Below are 19,463 nucleotides of genomic sequence, written 5' to 3' on the forward strand. Positions count from 1 at the left end.
CAGGTAGTGGAAAGCTGCTATAATGTCTCCTCAGAGTCTTCTCCAGGCTGAACAGCCCCGGCTCTCTCAGCCTGTCTTCATAGGAGAGGTGCTCCATCCCTGAGATCATCATTGTGGCCCTTCTCTGAACTCGTTCCAACAGGTTCTGTCTCCTCACGCAGCTCTTGAACGGAAGTATAAACAGCGTATGATTCACTACAGAATTATAGAATTGTTTGGATTGGAAGGGAGCTTTAACTGTCATCTAGTTGAACACCCCTGAAAAGAGCATCTTCACGTAGATCAGGTAGCTCAAAGAAAGCCCTGTCCAGTCTGGCCTTGTTTCCAGGGATGGGCATGTGCCAGCAGGTTTTGACTCATCTGTGCTGATCTCCTACCATCCTTTTCTGATTTCTTGCACCTGGTGATCATGAGCTCTTCTGCTGTATGGAAAGCATCCTTGAAGATCTGCCAGCTCTGTTCTGGTCCCTTGTCCCTTATGGCAATTTCCCAGGAGGTCCTACTAATTAACTTGCTGATGTCTGGGACACTCTCCTTGAAACTGACTACCACCTGTATAGCAAACCTTTGACTACTCCCTCGTGTATCTAGTGGCCCAGCCTTTTTATACCCGATTAACAGTTTGTTTTTTCAGTTCATGCTTCCTTTGACTTCATGGGAGAGAATGGTGGAAGGTGGTGTCAAAAGCCTTTTCTAAAGTAATGTTTGTCATTGTCTGCATACATACACATTTCGATACAGAAGTCTCTTGCTGACTACATAGCGTGTGGGGACTTTTTACATGCAGGTTGTTGTGTTGAATTTAATAAGCCATTTCTTCAAGTGTGTGTGACTCAGAAGTAGTCACACTGGAATGATTTTCTGCACTTATTGTCTGCGTAAAGTGATTGAAGTGTTTTTCTCAGGAGGCTGGAAATTGAATATAGTTCAGTGCTCATATTAATTGTTATAGAATGCTCTATAAGTTATATAATTGTTATAGAATGCTGTATTTTTAAATCTGCTATTAAAGTCAATTAAAAATAATATACCTCTAACAAAATTTTCAAAACATGCAATCACGCAGAAGAAAAAGTTATGGTGGAGCTAATGGAGAACTACCATGGAATTGTAGGGGGTTTTAACTATTATTTTTTAAAGGAAAATATGAGTCTCATTTCTGGTACAGATAGAAATAAAGGCTAAAGACTGTGCTTGTCTCTTTTGCAGAAAAGGGAGCTGAGAGATAACCTCGTTGCTCTCTATGGCTTCCTGAGGAGGTGAAGTGGAGAAGATGCTGATCTCTTCTCCCTGGTATCCAGTGATAGGATGCATGGGAACGGTTCAAAGCTGCAGCAGGGGAGGTTTAGATTGGACATTAGGAAGAATTTTTTTGCAGAGAGGTGGGTCAAACACTGGGACAGGCTTCCTAGAGAGGTGGCTGATGCCTCCTTGTAAAAAGGGAGTCTCTATCTTTTTGTAGCTGTAGTGTGCAGGAGAATTACTTTCTCACTAGTGAAGTTTCAAACCTCTAGTGCCTTTTTTCAAAACATCAGTTAGGGAAAATAAGACAGCAGAGAAAAGAAGAAGTACCTGTTAGGTCGTCTATACTGCTTACAAGACAGCAATAGAGATCTTAAATGTCTGTACTTGCCCTATGTTCTTTGCTACTTTTGGAAAAAAAGTTAGTGATTTGAGATTTTTTGGTATAAAGCACATACAGTTAGGGCAGAATGTTTTTTACATGTTTGTTGTTGTTTTTTGGTTTGCGGGTTGTTTTTTTGTTTGGTTTGGTTTTTTTACTTCCTGCTTTCTACTTACTCTTAATTTTGAGAAACTGTTGCATTTAACCTTCCTGGAAATTTGCCTTGTCTCTAAATGTGCTTCCTTTGGAAGTAGTGCTACCAAAAGAGAATGGCTATATTTATTGAAATTTACTTCTGCCCCCTCCCCCCCCCCCTTTTTATTTTCTTTTTCATCAACATCTTGCTGATGACCTATGATACAAGTCTACTTCATATGCATTGCAAATGCATCAATCCAAAACCTTGCACGTCCCAACAGATGGATTGTTTAATCTTCACTGATAACCAAAATGTTGGATCCTCTGCATATCTTGAAATAGCTTCTGACCTATAAATATAATTAAAAAAAGGATTCCAGCTGACTTCATAGGACATTAAATACTATTCCTGCTTCTGATGTGTGTTTGAGGATAATTTATCCTTTGTTCTGTTCTGAAATACATTATGCAGTTAATGATGAATGTCTTCCTTTAATATTTTTGATCAATTATTTTATTTGTTTTGCTCATACTGCATTTTTCTTTCCTAAAAAAAATACAGCCAAAATTGCATGACCAAAATGTGGCTATTGAATCTCAGTTAAATCCCTCTTACTGGTGGTCATATAGAATGCTACTTCTACTGAAATTCAGCAATTTGTTGACACTTGTAAGTGAAATGAAATAACCCAATAAACCAACATTTATTGAACATTCAGAGCTACAGAGATGGTATGCTGTTAAGGATCTTTTCTTTCTGGTTACGTTTGTGCACATTATACTGAAAAAGTATTTTTTTTCCCCTTTGAACAAAGACAGAAGGACTAAGATAGTCAGCCGTGAAAAAAATATACCTGAGTGCTGCTTCTTTTAAATTAAGTTGTACCTGAAATGATATGCCTTGAAAAATAGGTATGAAAGGCTAAAGGCTTTAAACACTTCAGAAGTGATTTGACAAATATTTCCATTTTGTATTTTTCTTTGGTGAATCATGAGACACAGTGTACTCACCTAGAATTTCAACAAGTGCCAGATTCACTGAGAAATAATTTTTTAAGTTTCTTCTGTTCAGTAGAACAAAATGCCCTCATGTTGCAGATAGGGCAGATACCATATGTAAGACTTCTTAAGAGTTGGAATTACCTTACTGCATTTCCCCCCGTTTTTCTCCCTCCATACTTTTGATTTTCTTTTTCATACATTCAAGAAACCTCTGTACACAGAAAATATATGAAATCACCATAGCAGCATTTGGTCTAACCTCCTTGTAAAAAGCTGAGTTTCCCTCACAGTGATTAAAATAAATAAATTTGACAGGACATGTGACTAAACTGTAACTCTAGTGAAGGATGATGGTAGATCAAAGGAAATACATGGTGATTCACATTGAGGAAGAAGCATGCAAAGAATAAAATTTGCAACATTTTTCTCCAAGAAATGGAAAGTCAAATCAGTCTGCCCACTCCAGCTTTCTCTTTCATCATTCCCTAGTTGCTCTCAGCATATGGAATGAGATACCTGTCTCTTAAGGTGAAGAGAGAAATGTCTCTGCTGTTTTCCTTCTTCAGAGGCTATAGCACATCTTGTTTGTGCTAGCAGGAGTGGTTTACCCATAAAATCTCCTTTAAAGCTCTTCTGGTTTCTTACTTTGATCTCTCTAAGGGTCTGTGCTCATAGACATATTTTTGTACTTCTTTTGTTTTGTTGTTGTTTTATCATTATAGAACCCATTTTTCTTGCTAAAACTGACACTTATTCTGAATCCCTGTTCTCTGGATAGACTGTACTCCATCTACTTAACTGAATTCATCAAAGCCTGTCACTGCTGTTTGGAGAGTCACAGCATCCCAACTCATCTTGACTGTTTCAGTCTGTGATCTGTTGTCAGCCCAGTTTTCAGGGCTTCTTTCCTTTATGTTCCATCCTGTACCTAAACGAGGACCCTGCTGAGTAAATGAATGTATGTGAAAGCATTGATGTGAATAATTTACCACATATTGGTTGCATTAAAGACCACTTTATGTTGGTATTCTCTAAACTGCTTTACTGTCTGCACAATAAGAAATTATGCTTGTTCTATTACTCTACTACTTCTGCCACAGAGAGCCCTCTACACGTGTGGATTATACTAGAACAAATTATGATGCTTGCAACAGCTAAAAAGACGGTAACTGAAAATTCAGATGTACTTAATTCTTCATATCTTAAAATCTTATTTCATTATTTTTAATTTTATCTTAATTTTTGGATGGAATTTTTCTGGAGATATATGCAGGTCTGCTGCACTTGGACTTCTGTAAGATATTGTTTGAAAAAAGCATTTTTATTTTAATTATTCTAGAAATATGCTCAGTAAAATACAGCAAATATAGTAAGCTGTGGAAGAAATCTATTTGGAAAAAAAAAAAAAAAGAAACAATATTAATTCCAATCTATTGTACTGTGTCTGTTGAGTTGTGTTTAATTATATGGCTTAGATATTTGCAGTGTTATAAAGTGCGCTTAAAAGATCTTTATGTGCATTGAGTATAAGTACTTCTTCAACAACGGGAAGGCAAAAATCCAGTTCTGCACTATGTGAAGACACATGCTGTGTTTAATAGTCTCTGCATGGAAATCTAAGAACAATTTTAAGCAGAATGGCAGAAGATATATCCAAAACCCACCTATTTAATTCTCTGCCACAGCATAGCCAAAACATTGCATCATTCTCAAGACGTGTGTCAAAAAAGTTCTTAAAAATCTTTATGAATGGATATTGCAAAACCATGAAAGATCTTTCTGGTCCGGTTCTTGTACTCAAATGAACAATGTCATCAAGTTTACCCCCTTTCTTGTAGGTCTTTTAAAAAATTATTATTTAATGCTTATTTGCATTGCCCATTGTTTCACTGTTATCTTGTTACTGGCTTTTTCATTGCTTTGCATCTCATTAATCTGATGTGCATCTTCCAGCTGCCTACAAAGAGCTTGTTTGATAATCTATTCTGGTATAGTGTTAATGATATTTTAAAAAGAGTTCAAGGTAACTTGATTTTTACTGCCACTGTTTTGCCTTTTAAAAGATAAATATGAATTCTATCTTTCTAGTTTTCACCTTTACAGTTTGCTCTCATCCATCATTTACAGGCTGTCATAGTCTTTGCTTTCATAGGTTGTGTAATTGTGAGCCACACAACAAAAACTAATATGGTGCAACATGAAAGGATCAATAGAAAAGAGCAATTTGTATCAAGGACTCCAAAGCTAGACTATAGTCATGCATGTTTATTTACTTTTATGTTATACCTGGTCACCTGGGGAAAACATCCCTGTTGCACACGTTGCTCAAAGACAACCAAAACAAAGATACTCTACAAACTCTTGCTTTCAGGTGCATAGGTTTCTCAGTGTTTCTTCAGCAAGTGCCAGAGCATCCTTTCATCCATTTAGTGGACAGAAGCACATGGGTGTTCTCACACCATTTTTTTGGGGGAAGCAAGTCTTTTTTTTTTTTTTTTTGTGTTGTAGTGAACTTCCTAATTCCTGCTGCTTCCTGACTCTGACATTGGATATTGGCCAGACAGAGGCTCAGAGTGGAAGAAATTATGTCTGAAATCTTGTGGCAGGGGAAAATGATCAAGTAGACATCACAAAAGTAGTAACTTCCACTCTCTCGGTTGTTCATTTGTAGGACACAGGGTAAATGAGAGAGGATATGCAGAGTTTGGAATTTGGGCAGGTGAGAGTGCAAAGTCCTGAGGATGATTTACAGTAGATGCAGAACTTACAGATGCAAGAGGGCATAGCTGACACCCTTGACCATGATCTGGCATTGTGACTGCAATATATTGAATATTCTGTGAGACCAAAGAGGTTGATTGGAGAGGAAATATGGAAAAGAGGAATCATTATGAATAAAAAAAACCCCAACAAACAAAACACAAGAAGAAACCAAAAACAACAAAATCAACAAAACAAAGGCAAGTGAGACAAGCATTTCAGAAAAGCACTGGAAAAGGATTCAGCAATTGAAGAAAAATATACTGAACCACAGGAGTTCTTGTAATATAGAGGAATACCCTTAGTAAGGAGCTGAGAGCATCTGTACAAGCTGGTTACTGACCTCAAGACCTCTATCCTTTTAAGTGGCACAAATGTAGAAGAACAGGTGGTCTCTGTGGTTTGAGGGCATTTTGTTGGTGCATGTGCTACTTGCTCCAGGACTTGCTTGTGCTTCAGATCACACATTGATTGGGACCTTTCTGTTCCTTTTAAACACTGTTGCTGCACTTTGAACAGATCTTCTGATTCAATTTTATCCAAAAGGAATCCCTTTGACATGCAGAAAAACTGCCCCCAGTCTGAGCCAACATGGAGTAAGTGGGGAAACAAGGAATTGCCACACTCTACTGCTCTATGTCACTATTGCAGACACATTTTAGATAGTAATTTTTATGGCTTGAAGATTTTTTATACCTTTGGATGAAGTTAATTTCACTCAGCTGCTTGAAAATACCTAGAAGTATTCATAATTGTAGTTATCTGTTCCCTGCAGGATTTTAAGCCTTTATCACTGGTACTCCAATTAAAACTGAGAACCAATTATGTTGACCTTTTGACTAAAGGAGAAATTTAAGAAGAAAAAAATAAGTTAAAAAAAGGCATCAAATTTCAATATTCTTCAGGATCTATCAGAAGTCTTTCTTCTCCTTTAGGTAAATTGGTTCATTAGGAAGCTACCATTTCACTATAATTTCTTCTCAACCTTAGGCAAGTCACCCAGGAACTCTTCTCTCAGAGTCCCTTTACTGAAGTTTACCTTCTTGAAATACATTGCTTTTAGTTATTTTCCTTGTTATCTAACTTTTGAGAATTTGGTCCTTTTGTGACCAATCTCAACTACATTACCACTTAATCTTCACCTTTTTAGCGGTTTCTTTGAGGTTAATTAGAGGCAAATGTGAAGTAGCCCCTGCCCTCTCATTACTCTTTTCATTAAAGCATTTCAGGAGTTTCCTCTTCAGCCTGTCTCCTGCTGCATTCATGAAGGGTGTTAGTATCTTCATTATCCCCTGAGGTATGTGCTGTGGTTTACTCTTCACAAATACATCATCTGCTTAATCCTTCTGGTCTGGGAGGGAATTCCCAAATTTGTATTTTTAAATTATTTTTTATTTCATTTATAACAATCCTTTTCAGTCACTTAACGGTTCTTTCTCCATTTTGGTCGGAACCTCAGAGTAAGTGTATTCACCCATGCTTTTTGACTGCTTGTCCTCAACAAGATGTACTTTATGAATTTGAATTATTGCATCTCCTTCTCTCCCTAGATTGTTATATTATTACTGTAATTACAAATGAGCTGTATGAAGTAATAATCAGATGGCGGTCAAGCCTCAAATATAGTCAGATTCATTATTCTTGGTGTTAAGGATGTATAGCTTCCTTTTCACTAGTACTGGGATGGGTTCTTCATTTCCTGTTGGGGATTAGACCATGGATGCTTCCCTAAACAACTGCTTCTCTGTAGGATGTCCTATTCATCCTCCATGTTTGGTATGCCTGCATTTCTTTCCAGCTGGTCAGCAACTTTTTTGCTAGAGATCTTCATGTTTAGCATGTTATTGATACCCTTTTGGATCATATGGACTTTTCTGCTTCAACACTTTGCTTATGGGTCTTTACCAGTTTCCTAAATAATATTTTCAGTGATCCTGTCATTCCTAATTTCTGTTTTAGAAATGTGTAGGTCTGTGTTGCCCAGTTTGAGCACAGAATCTGGATTGAAGAATTCCCATCCAGGGTTCTTGTATGGACAGTGCTGCAGGCAGCAACCCCGTATATACCCTGCATCCTCAGAGCTGTAGAATGAGAAAGATTTTATGATGGAGATGGCCCTGATGCTGTGTTTTTAAAGGGCTGAATTGTGGTATTAAACTGTGCTTTCTAAAACTCCCTTCTGCAAATGACGTTTTAAAAGTCCCTGTTACAAAAGTCAGTGAGATGTTGAACTGTTGATTCACAAATACATAGCTTTCGTTGTCCTTCAGTGAGCAGGAGTTTAACCATACCATAGGAACTTTGTGATACGTAAGAACGCACTATCATCCCTCAAAACAGTGCAGTAAGTTTATGTTCAAGATTTTTTTTTTTTTTAGTTAACCACTTTACAAGGTTTCTCCCATTTGCCAGGCATAACTGATAGCTTCTAAAATTCTTTTGCTGTGCTGAGCTATCTGCAAGGAGATAAGGTGGTTCCCTTGATCTTTGTGGTTATAACACTCAAAAAAGTGGAAGTTATGATTTTTAATCCCTTCAGACTGTAGAGAAGGAAGCTGAAGCTATCAGAAGATGAGCGTTCAGTTAAGCAGACTGTTAAACAAAATATAAGTTATTTTCAAGCAACTTTGTGGCATTTCCTACACTTCCATTTCCCTTGCTCTGCAAGAGAGGGATGTCTGCACCAAGTTAACTTTGGTCTTAATACCATTTATTTTATTGTGTGTATCAATAGAGCAAGGTGTTGCTTATTGAAAGATGTGTGGTAGCTCTTTTTGAAAAACATGCCAGGTTTGTGCTGGAGTATTAAGTAATATGTATGAACTTAGTAGCTATAATGACTGCAATGTCAGATGCTCACATTTCTTGAAAATTAATATTCTGCAACTACAAAACCTGAAAAACACTTTTTCGTCACATTAAAATAAGCACTTTCATTTTTTACAGTAATAGGATCCTTAGACTGTCCTGAAAATTGATTTCTGTAATGTTTGTTTGCTACAGTGTGATCAAGGAAGCAGTGTAACAGCTTCTACCTAATTATATTTGGTTTTTTAATAAGAAAATCACACTTTTCTGCATAGAAGTGCTAATCCAGGGAGTTACTGAAGTGTGTGCTTGACTGTAGGTACTTCAGTACTTGAGTGATATGGCTCATAAGGTTATTGTAAGCCTTCCTCTCTGACAAATGCAGAGTCACTCTATAAGAAAACATTTAGAAAGGTACAGGTGCCTTAATACACCAATGTAAAATAATGAGAAAGCACAGGGTAAGAAAGGACCTTCTGGATCATTTTGCCTACTTGTTACCATAAGCAACCTTAGATGAATGAATCCTCATAAAATTGATAAATCATATTTAAAAATTTTTTTGGTGGCTTCTTTAGCTCTTCTTGTTCACCTGTTGTTAGAGAATTCTATTTATTTGGAATTTGCAATTTAAATTGGGTAATATTTTAAATCTAGAAGAGAAATCTGCAGATGAGAGAGCCCAAACTAGCAAAATGTATCTTAAAATCATTCTCATTCTTTTCTGATGGAGCAGCATGGATTTTCTAAAGATATTAAAAGATCTCTTGAGACAAAGAATCTTTGTGTTAAGGGCACTGATTGGAAGTGACTGATTTTTAATTTTTTTTCCAGTAAAATTTGTATTATTTATACAAACTGAATTGTTACTGAGAAGAGAGCAATCATTAGAGTAATGTGATTGTAACAGTCAGCAATAGATTCTAGTTATCTCAGCCTATGGAGGAAAAACAAAAGTTGGCCCTGTCAGATCCAAGGTAGGTACTCTAATGGTTACATAAAAGAAGAGCTATTTTCCAGCCATTTTGTGGAATCCAATTTTTAGAACAGTTTCTTCTGATAAGAAGTATCTGATTCTAATCCCATCATAAATTAGTAACAGAACAATATAGCAAAGAACCCAGATATGCTGGAAAAAACAAGTGAGGTAATTTTTATCTACTTAACTATGGTCAGTATCCACAAATTAGGCTTGTTCTGTTGCTTCTTTTTATTCTGATACTTTGAGAGGTGCAGATAAGGCAGACTAGGATAAACAGAAAGCATTAAGATGGAGACTGACATACAAGGAAAGACAATGAGCTGTGTAGTACAGCAATTGCATTATAGTGTTGGGAGTTTCAGGTTATGTATTAAAAAAATACTTCAAGCTGCCTGTAAGGAAAAGAACAAGAGAAAACTGAACCATTATGTCAGGAGTGGCTGAGGTATGGCTGATTTTGCAGTAGTGCAAAGGAATAGCAGTCTTTTGCAGAACCTGTCAACTGGGGAGCTAAGCCCACCACTAAGTGTAAGACAGGCGTTATCATTCTTGAATGGGAACAAATGCTACTGGAAAGGTTACTACTGCTTGTTTAGTGCTTGCTTGCTTTGCTTGCATGGTTTTTCCAGTCTAGTAATGTCCAGTCCTGATTGGAAACTACAGTAGAGATGTGAGATAAAACTTGAATTAAATACGTACCAGGGATGGATGTATTTTTTAGCACAGCCTTTTTCATGGAGAACAAGATTGAAATACTTAATAAAAATCTTATTTTTGTAACAAACTGTGTTCTTTAGTTCTAAATGAAAATACATGGATTTATGAGGAACTACCTCATGGTATAATCTTAATTGTTTTATGTGATTATTCTCTCCTCCTGATTAGCTAGTTTCTTCTGAAATGGTTTTGAAATATTGTTAAGTAGAAATTGTCAACAAACAATTTTGTGTATGTGACATGACTTAGAAGGCATCTCCACCCAAATCAAATTTCTGCTTCTCAAATTTTAGATATTCTTGCATTAGTTCAGTGTAAGGACTGAAATATATAAGAAGGGTAAATTGTTTGTAGAGATTCCTAAAGAAACGGCAGAGCCTCTGCTTTTACATTTTAGTTAAGCCTTGTAGGTACACAACAAACAGTGGGAGTGTACAAAATTCTTCTTGTTTCTTATAGGTCAATATTCTTTGCAGATTTATTGACAAAGATGACTGCTTTTGTAAACAGCATATTTGTTTATTTTCCTCCAGTATCAGCATGCTAGGCAATCTGCAGTTTTTCATTGTTCTTTCTGAAGTCAGGTGGCCACTTATTGGAAAAATAAAATACAAGGATAATGTGTGATTAAATTTTCAATGTGACTAAATTATCTTCAAGATGTTGTGTCTAAATTACAACCAAACCTCAAAGGCATCATTGGACTCGATGATCCTGATGGGTCCTTTCCAACTTAGCATATTCTATGATTCTATATATAGACTTTTTTTTTTTCCTTCTTTTTTAGATTACTTTTGTAACTGAAGAAGCCATGTAACATGAAGAAGCCAACTGAAGTGCCCCACTCATTCAAAGCCATTTTAAAGGACAGAATATATTCAGGGTATTCTAATTCCATTTAGTTGGGGTAGTAATCTGATTATTGCTTTTTTTTTAACAGCTTTTCCACTTAAAATCTCAATGTCAGTGCTGAATTTCCACAGGTTATTTTTTTTCCCTTAGTCTACATGTCTTTAAACATTGCTGCAGTCTACTATAATAATTCCTTCCCTAGTATTTCCCTGATCTATTCTCTTGCCTGTCATTTACACAGTGTCAACTATTATTTTCAGCAGGTGGATGAATGCATAAGTTTCTATCAATTCATTTTTTTGACATTCTTATTTGTTTTCCTTTATTTTTGGCTACTGAAATTCAGTTATCTTTCCTGGTAATCCAGGAAAACACAGTCTGTTTTCATTGCCAACAGCACTACCTTTTTTCTATTTACATGGGACTGTAGCTTCCTACATTTTTTCTTTTTATTGTACATCCATAGACAAGCCATTTTTCTTCAGCTGGAATTATGCTTCAATTCTGTTTATGGAATCTAGCCTTTTGTGTGTGTGAACACAATACAAAAATTTTCCTTGTAATCTTCCTTCTAGCTTTTTGTGTATCTCTTCCATTTTATCAACAATGTAGCTGCTAATGTCTTTCATCTTCCTTACTGTCCCCCTCACTGTCACTCTACATTACCTGCTTTTCATGCCATCATATAAAATCAGCATTCTTTTTCCACTTCCAGTATAACTCACAATTTTTTCGTTGCCTCAACCATCTTTATCTGATACCTTACACTCTTTTTTTCTCCCTTTGCATAGCATCTTTCTACAGATGTTTCATCTGTGTTCTTGCATAGTACTGCAACTGCATCATTCAGATTCCTTTCGTGTTTAGCCTCTGCTATGATGCCTACAAGGTGACAGGCAGTGAATGCTTATTAATTTATAGGATATTGTGTCTAAACACTTGGTTTAAATACTACATTATTTTTTTCCCCCCTCCATCTTTTGTGCAGTGCTTCACTTTTCAGATAGTGAGCCTTTGAAGACAGATCTGGGTTTAAATATATACTCAGAAAACAAGCGGAATATTACATCTAACAGCAGAACTTTTGAAAAACTAGAATATAATTCATAATAATGGACCAGCTACTTTGTTGTTCCTGCTGTAAAGTTCTGAAACAGATAGTTTGTGTATTTTATTATTAAGGAAAACAGGAAAACCACTATACACAAATGAAATACAAAATGTTATCTTATTAATTTTTTAGTCAATGCAGATTACATTTTAGTTTACTTTTAACTGTGCTTGTTGATGTAAGTCCAAGTATATAATCCTAAGGAAAATCTTGCTTATTATTGCTGCGTTTTAACTTCCCACTTCATGTGATGGATGACAAAGTTTTGGAGGATCTAGCAGAATTCTGTTCTCAACTTACTTAATGGAGAGTTTGAATTCCTGAACTGCAGTATCACACTCTCCTACTTCTCTCTAGATGAAGTAATTTGGAATTTTGTGATCTGAAGTAGGATTTGTAGGTGTTCTCTCTATTTTCATGTCTTTCACATAACAGTACTAGCCATAGGTTTGTAGCCTTTTGTAATATTAAAGGAATGAATTTGATCCGAGTCTAACTCAAAGAGGTTTTATTTAATCTAGGTTGAGTGAGTTGTAAGATTTAGTTATAAGAGATGTTATTTCCAATTGGAATAGTCCACAACTTGACTTCGAATTTGCCATTTCTCTAGATTTATGGTCTTCCAAGCCATTATTGCAAATCCTGTCCTAGGTCCCCAGTTTTTGTTATCTATGGCACAGAGAGCTGGCTATCGTGCAGATTGCTAACCTTGTTCTTGCATGCTTCTTGTCTAGCAGCAATTTGTATGGATTTCCTTATTTACTTGTTCCTTAGAATGTCTTAGTTTTTAAATAATATTAAAAAAGAAAAAAAAAAGGTGGGGGGGAGGCGGAGAGAAAAGAAAGCACAACACAGCACACTTCATTATATAGCAAGGCATTTGAAACTGTCCCACATGACATCCTGGTCTGCAAATTGACAAGACAGGGATTTGACAGATGGACCACTTGGTGGATAAGTAATTGGCTGGATGGCTGCAGCCAGGGAGTTGTGGTCCATGGTTCAGTGTCCAAGTCGTGGCAGGTGACAAGTAGTGTCCTTCAGAGGTCAGTACTGGAACCAGTGCTGTTTAACATCTTGTTGGAGGCATTGGGATTGAGTGTATCCTCAAGTTTGCTGCCCATACCAAGCTGTGTGGTGTGGTTGACACCCAAGAGGGAAGGGGTGCCATCCAGAGGGACCTTGAACAGTATTGAGAGGTGGGTCAATGACAACCTCATGAAGTTCAACAAGGCCAAGTGCAAGGTCCTGCACCTGGGTTGGCACAACTCCAGGCACAAGTACAGGCTGGGCAGAGAATGGCTAGAGAGCAGTCCTGAGGATAAGGACTTGGGGGTGATAGTAGATGAGAAGCTTGACATGAGTCGCCAGTGTGTGCTCTCAGCCCAGACAGCCAATTGTGTCCTGGGCTGCATCAAAAGAAGTGTGGCCAGCAGGGCCAGGGAGGGGATTCTGCACCTCTACTCTGCTCTGGTGAGACCACACCTGTAGTACTGTGTACGGTTCTGGAGCCTTCATCACAGGAAAGACACACAGCTATTGGAAAGGGTCCAGAGAAGGGCAACCAAGATGATCAAAGGTCTGGAGCACCTCTGCTATGGAGACAGGCTAAGGGAGTTTGGGCTATTCAGACTGGAGAAGAGAAGGCTCTTAGAGCAGCCATCCAGTACCTGAAGGGGGCCTACAGGAAAGCTTGGGAGGGGCTTTTCACCAGAGAGGGCAGTGATAGGACAAGGGGTAATGGTTTTAAACTGAGAGAGGGTAGATTTAGGTTAGACATCAGGAAGAAATTCTTCACCATGAGGGTAGTAAGCTGTTGGCACAGGTTGCCCAGGGAGGTTGTTGATGCCTGACAGTAGTGTCTTCAAAGTAGAGTTTTAACAGACTACAATTACTGCAGAGCAATGTAAATAATGAGGCAAAAGCTGATTAAGAGTAATGTCAACCTTGTTTGGAATTAGTTGGGATTCAGGAGGGTTTATATTACATTTAATTACAGACTTAATCACATGCATACATGCGAGATGCAACATGTAATTTTCCTAGACAACCTTAAATACAGCACTTCCAGTTTTCTGGAAGTTTGTATTTTTTCACCTTTCCCCCTCCTCTCCCCGTTATGTTGTGAATATTTTGTGCCTGACAGTTAGAAACATTCACAGAAGCAGATAAAGCAGCATAATGATTTTTTTCTTTTCACTTGGAAACTATATTTCTATCTAAATCAATAAATTGGTACCTAGTTCTTGTTGCGTAGTTATTCGCTGCCAAAAATACAGCATGGTTGCTGTCTTTTCTCAGGTTATTCTTTCCTTTTTTATATACTATTACTATAGTGTATATAGAAAAATAGGATTGCTAAATTTGAGAATCAATGGGTATTAATGCAGATTGTACATTCAAAAGCAAAGTATAATTTCTTCATCTTGCTTCCTTTTCAAAAATAGGCACTACTCATATTTCACTCTTTGTTAGAAAGCCTGCGAATCCTGGATTTTTTATGTGAAATGATTTGTATAGACATCTCATATCTTGATTTAAGAAAAAATATTTTGAAACATAACATCACTTTTTAAAGGGCATAATTCAGCTGTTGTAGTGTGCTGGTTTTGGCTGAGAGAGTTTATTTTCTTCATACTAGCTGGTATGGGGCTATGTTTTGGATTTCTGCTGGAAACGCTGTTGCCAACGCAGGGACGTGTTTATTACTGCTGAGCAGTACTTACACAGATTCAAGACTTTTTTTGCTCCTTGCATTGTCCCACCAGTGAATAGTCTGGGGGTGCACAAAAAGTTGAGAGGGGACACAGCTGGGACAGCTGCCCCAGCTGACCAAAGGAATATTCCATACCGTATGACATCATGCTCAGCAATAAAAGTTGGGGGAAGAAGAAGGAAAGGGGACACACTCAGAATGACGGTGTTTGTCTTCCCAAGTAACTGTTAGGTGTGATTTTTTTTTTTTTTTTTTTTTCCAGTGACGTCCAGTGATAGGACAATGGGCAGTGGGTGCAAACTGGAGCATAGGAGGTTCCATGTAAATATCAGAAAAAACTTCTTTCCTGTGAGAGTGGCAGAGCACTAGGAACAGGCTGCCCAGAGAGGTTGTGGAGTCTCCTTTGCTGGAGACATTCAAAACCCGCCTGGATGCGTTCCTGTGTGATGTGCTCTGGGTGACCCTGCTCAGGCAGGGGGGTTGGACTTAATGATCTTTCGAGGTCCCTTCCAACCCCTGTGATTCTGTAATGGAGCCCTGCATTCCTGAAGGTGGCTAAACACCCACCTGCTGATGGGAAGAAGTTAATTAATTCCTTGTTTTGTTTTGCTTGCATAAGGCTTTTGCTTTGCCTGTTGAACTGTCTGTATCTTGACCCACGTGTTTTCTCACATTTACCCTTCTGATTCTCACTCCCATCCCACTGGGATGGAGGTGTGACACAGTTGTGTGGGGTTGAGCTGCGCGCTGGGGCTAAGCCATGACACATAATTTGAATACAGATAGCACCTTTGCTATCAAAAAGCAATCCTTGGCTTTATGTAGTTAGTTACAAATTTTGCTAAACATATGGACTGGTAGAGAGTCTGTAGATTTTTCTCAGTGCCCCATTACTTGAACAAGTGTATTCTGTTTTATAGATAGCCTTAGCAGTGACTTCTGTTATTCAATATTTTCTCTGCTTTGACATGTGAAGTCATGATTCCCAACACTGTGTTCACTGCAAATCTGTCATAGTGTGGAAAACTATATCCTTGTTGTGTTTGGGAAGTTCTAGCAGCTGAATTACATTTTATACAATGTAATTTATTTTTTTTTCTTAAATAAAATCAACATTTTCGCAGTCTTGCTTCAGATGTGGATGCAGTGGTGTTAATCATTTATCTGCTATAGTTTCATAATTGTTTTAGAAAGGGAATAGCTATAGTGGTATAGTGGCTACACTGTGTTTAGGTAAGTGTAATGTTTAATTCAGTGTCCTCTTCCACCCTCAGCTATAGCAGTTTATGACTACCCAGCAAATGGAGGTTACTTGTTTCACAACTCAGCCAACAGAGCAGAAAGAGGAGTTTTCACTGTTCTCCTACACGAGAGTCAGCAATGGCTTCAAGACATTTAATCAGCAATTAAGTTAAATTTGCTAATATTGCACTTAAGTGTATCAATATAAATTTCACTGGCTGTATAGTGAAGAATTATGATCTGTCAAGAGTATGATAACAAGTATCCAGGGACAAAAATATTTCATTTCTATCAGTGTGCAAAATTATCCCATTTCTTAAGTATCAGGTTTCATTGTTTTTCCTGTAAGAACTGAGCTGAAGCCTTTTTATGCCTCTTTCCTATGCTTATGTTTTATTGAATGCTGAATCTTTTGGTTTGCTTGTTCTGTTCAGGCTTTTATGAAGACCTTTTTTCCTATTTCTATTCAGATAAATTAAAACAAACAAAGAAAAATAAACCTCAGCATTTTGAAGTTCTTTTCAGCAGTAGCATGCTCTTAGTAGTGATGAGTAGCTTCAGATAGAAAAAACACCTTTTTCTTTCTTTCTATGGGATAGTTTCCTATCTATTTTAATTGTAGGGAAAAGCAAAGACAGTTTATTAAAAACATCACAATTATACAATATTTTTTCTAATATTTCACTACATAAAAATAATAGATTGCTTTGACTAATGTTGTATGTATTTTTAGATAGAATTAACCAATTGTTTTACTTAGCCGTTGTAATTCAAGATCTAGCTTCACCTCTACAGTAAAGGAATACTTATGTTCTAAATCTGTATCCTTGCATTTCGTCTAGCCAAAGAATGATGTTTGCAATTCACCATCAGGCTGCACAGTTACATGCCTCAATCCCAGGTGAAGTAAATCCCCCTGTAAATCCAGCTCCTGTTCAAGATCATCAGGAAAGCTGGGGACAGTAGAGCAGCGCTCCTAATTTCTATATATTAGGACAGCTACTGTGTTCTTTTTACCTTGTTCTGGATAAGGTTATTTCCTAAAGTGAACATATATATATATTATTGATTTTAGGATGGAATGGGAAATTTGAGAGTCACTAAAAAAGGAATACGACTTGAAGGAGTATCTGAATTTCTACTTCCACTATACGTGAAAGAAATCCATTCCCGAAAGGTAGGTGGTTTTAATTTTTTTTCTTAATTTGCAGATAACATAAATTAATCTCTTACACCTCTTAAATTAGAATGCAGTAGAGGTTTTCTCTGAGCATACTTTAACAGTGAAAGCTTTCTTCATGTGAAAAACCTTCCTTGGGTCCTAAAGAAAGGAAATTCAAAGCATGTATATTTTGTACTTCAAATGACCTCACCATTACAAATGAAATATTTGACTCTTCATTTTATGTGAACTCCAGAAAAACAAGACTAGTGATATGTGCAAAAAGCAGTAAAATAAAGAATGGTTTTGTATATGCTTAAGTTCTTTCTGGTATTTAGCCAATGTGATTCTCTCACTCTTTCTCTCTTTCTCTCCTGAAAAGGAACAGGATGCAAACTCTGTCAGTAGGCTAACACAAGGACATACTAGTCCTGTGAGCCTCATGAAGAACAGATAGATCTGTCCATAAGTCCCCTAAAACCAGCAGAAGAATAGAGCGAGAGTTGATCATTAGCTGAACACAGTATTTCAACTGAACTACTTTTAGTGTTGCAGGCCTACTTGTATCTATTAACATTAAATTTGTTAATTATGTTACCTAGCTAAAATACGGTATGTGTGTAGACTTGGTTCTTGTCTTGCAGTGCTTGTGAGCTAGGTTCACATTCCAGTCTTTTGCCAACTTTCTCAGTAGTTGTTGTGCCAAAGTTTCCATCACTTTTGGTGTATACAAGTGTGAGTGTCATGAGGGAATAATGAAAAAATCCTCTGGAGCTGTATTAAGCTTTACAGTAAGGATCTGTGATGTCACCTCATGGTTTGTCCCCAAACATGTAGTGTCTGCATGTGACATCATCTGTTTTCTCACTTATAGAATTGACCTGAGTGCTCTAGATCCAGGTTGTTTTGAGCTTTCATTATAGTCAGTAGAGACCTAATCAATATTGACAATGGATTCTAAAGACCTAACCTGCTCACCAGCCATTCGTGTTTACTTTAAATGATACAAAGGGGAATGCTTTTTCCCCAGCTTTTTCACAGAAGCAGAAATTATTTGTTTGATGTACATAGGAGTTAAAATGTACTGTGTAATTGCAAACTCATTTGCAGCTGTATCTTTGCAGTGTTTTACATGCATATGTTGCTTATTTATCTAAAAGAACAATTTACTCTTCAAGCAAATTTAGTCATTCCTTTCTAAAAAGAACACATATATTAAAGTGGTATTGTTTGATTAACTCTTGAGATGACTTGTAACATATTCAATATAATTTTTTGGGACGGGTCTGTTTCCTCTGCACTGGTGTCCTGGTTAGGAGAATGACCACTGGAGAATCTCCATGTAGGGCTCTCAGCCCTGCAGGTCAGGGAATCACTGGTTTCCTATTTCTCAGTACAAAGCAGTTTGGTGGGAAGAGTGATGATATTAGCAGCAGGGTACAGCAGCAGGTGTGCTTTATTATGGCTTAGAGGAAGGAGTGGAGTTTTTATGCATGTGCTGGAGCTATCTTTTAGTTAGCTAGATACAGAGCTGATAAAGCATGTTTGTTGATAGCAGAGGGTAAACCTCTGATTCTGATAGTGAACTACTACTGGTGAAAGTCCCTGCCACTCTCTTGAGTATCTAGGCCCCAAATAAGATAATTTCTGCAGGGTTAAATGCAGACCTTAAACTGCCTTTATCAGGAGAGATGTATTGAACTTTGGATGTAGGATGTAATTGTCTTGTGAATTGTTCATTAAAATCCTAAATATTAAAGACAAATTCCAAAATACTTTAAGTCAGTTGGAGAACAAATATGCATTAATTCTTCAAAACAACCCAAAACTTCTAGTGGTATTTTTTCCTGCCACTACACAATTTTCTATCAAAAAGTAATAATGAAAAATCCAGGTCTTGAGTAAATTGAATATTCATTCATGTTTCGTCTATAGAAATTGTGTATATGAGAAGGCTGCTCAGAAGGTGCCTTTTCCCTACCTTTATTCCTCTTGCTTTGGTCTTTCTACTCTGTTCAGTTTGTCTGCAAAACCACTGGTTTCTGCCCAAAATCTCACGTTCACACAAAAAAGGCACTTCTCTATTTTCATGAAATGACATAACTGCTTGTCAGAACTTGAACTAATACATCAGAACCTGAACAGATAAGGGCTCATTTTATCCTGATTTGACATCTTTATATCCCTGAAACAAGGATAGACATAGTCTATGAGTTGACTTTTACTGAGAATTTCATTTTTACTATGGCTAGTTGTATACTTTTGATAAAATTACTAGTCTGAAACCAGTTAAGTTCAATCTAGATGATGTTTTATTTTCTATGTTTATATAATTTCCATGTTTATATC

General features: G+C 37.1%; 1 protein-coding gene across 3 annotated transcripts in view; it reads left to right on the plus strand.

Annotated features, from left to right (window-relative positions):
- The window catches only part of SGCZ (sarcoglycan zeta), a 423,412-nt gene that overhangs the window by 284,575 nt on the left and 119,374 nt on the right, over positions 1–19,463 (plus strand). For all 3 annotated transcript variants that reach the window (XM_051619665.1, XM_051619666.1, XM_051619667.1), the window contains one exon: positions 17,028–17,129. In XM_051619665.1, coding sequence (XP_051475625.1) covers positions 17,028–17,129 — 102 coding nt within the window. The remainder of the gene's footprint in view (positions 1–17,027; positions 17,130–19,463) is intronic.

This window comes from Apus apus, chromosome 4, assembly GCF_020740795.1.
Source record: "Apus apus isolate bApuApu2 chromosome 4, bApuApu2.pri.cur, whole genome shotgun sequence".
Classification (NCBI taxonomy): Eukaryota; Metazoa; Chordata; class Aves; order Apodiformes; family Apodidae; genus Apus; species Apus apus.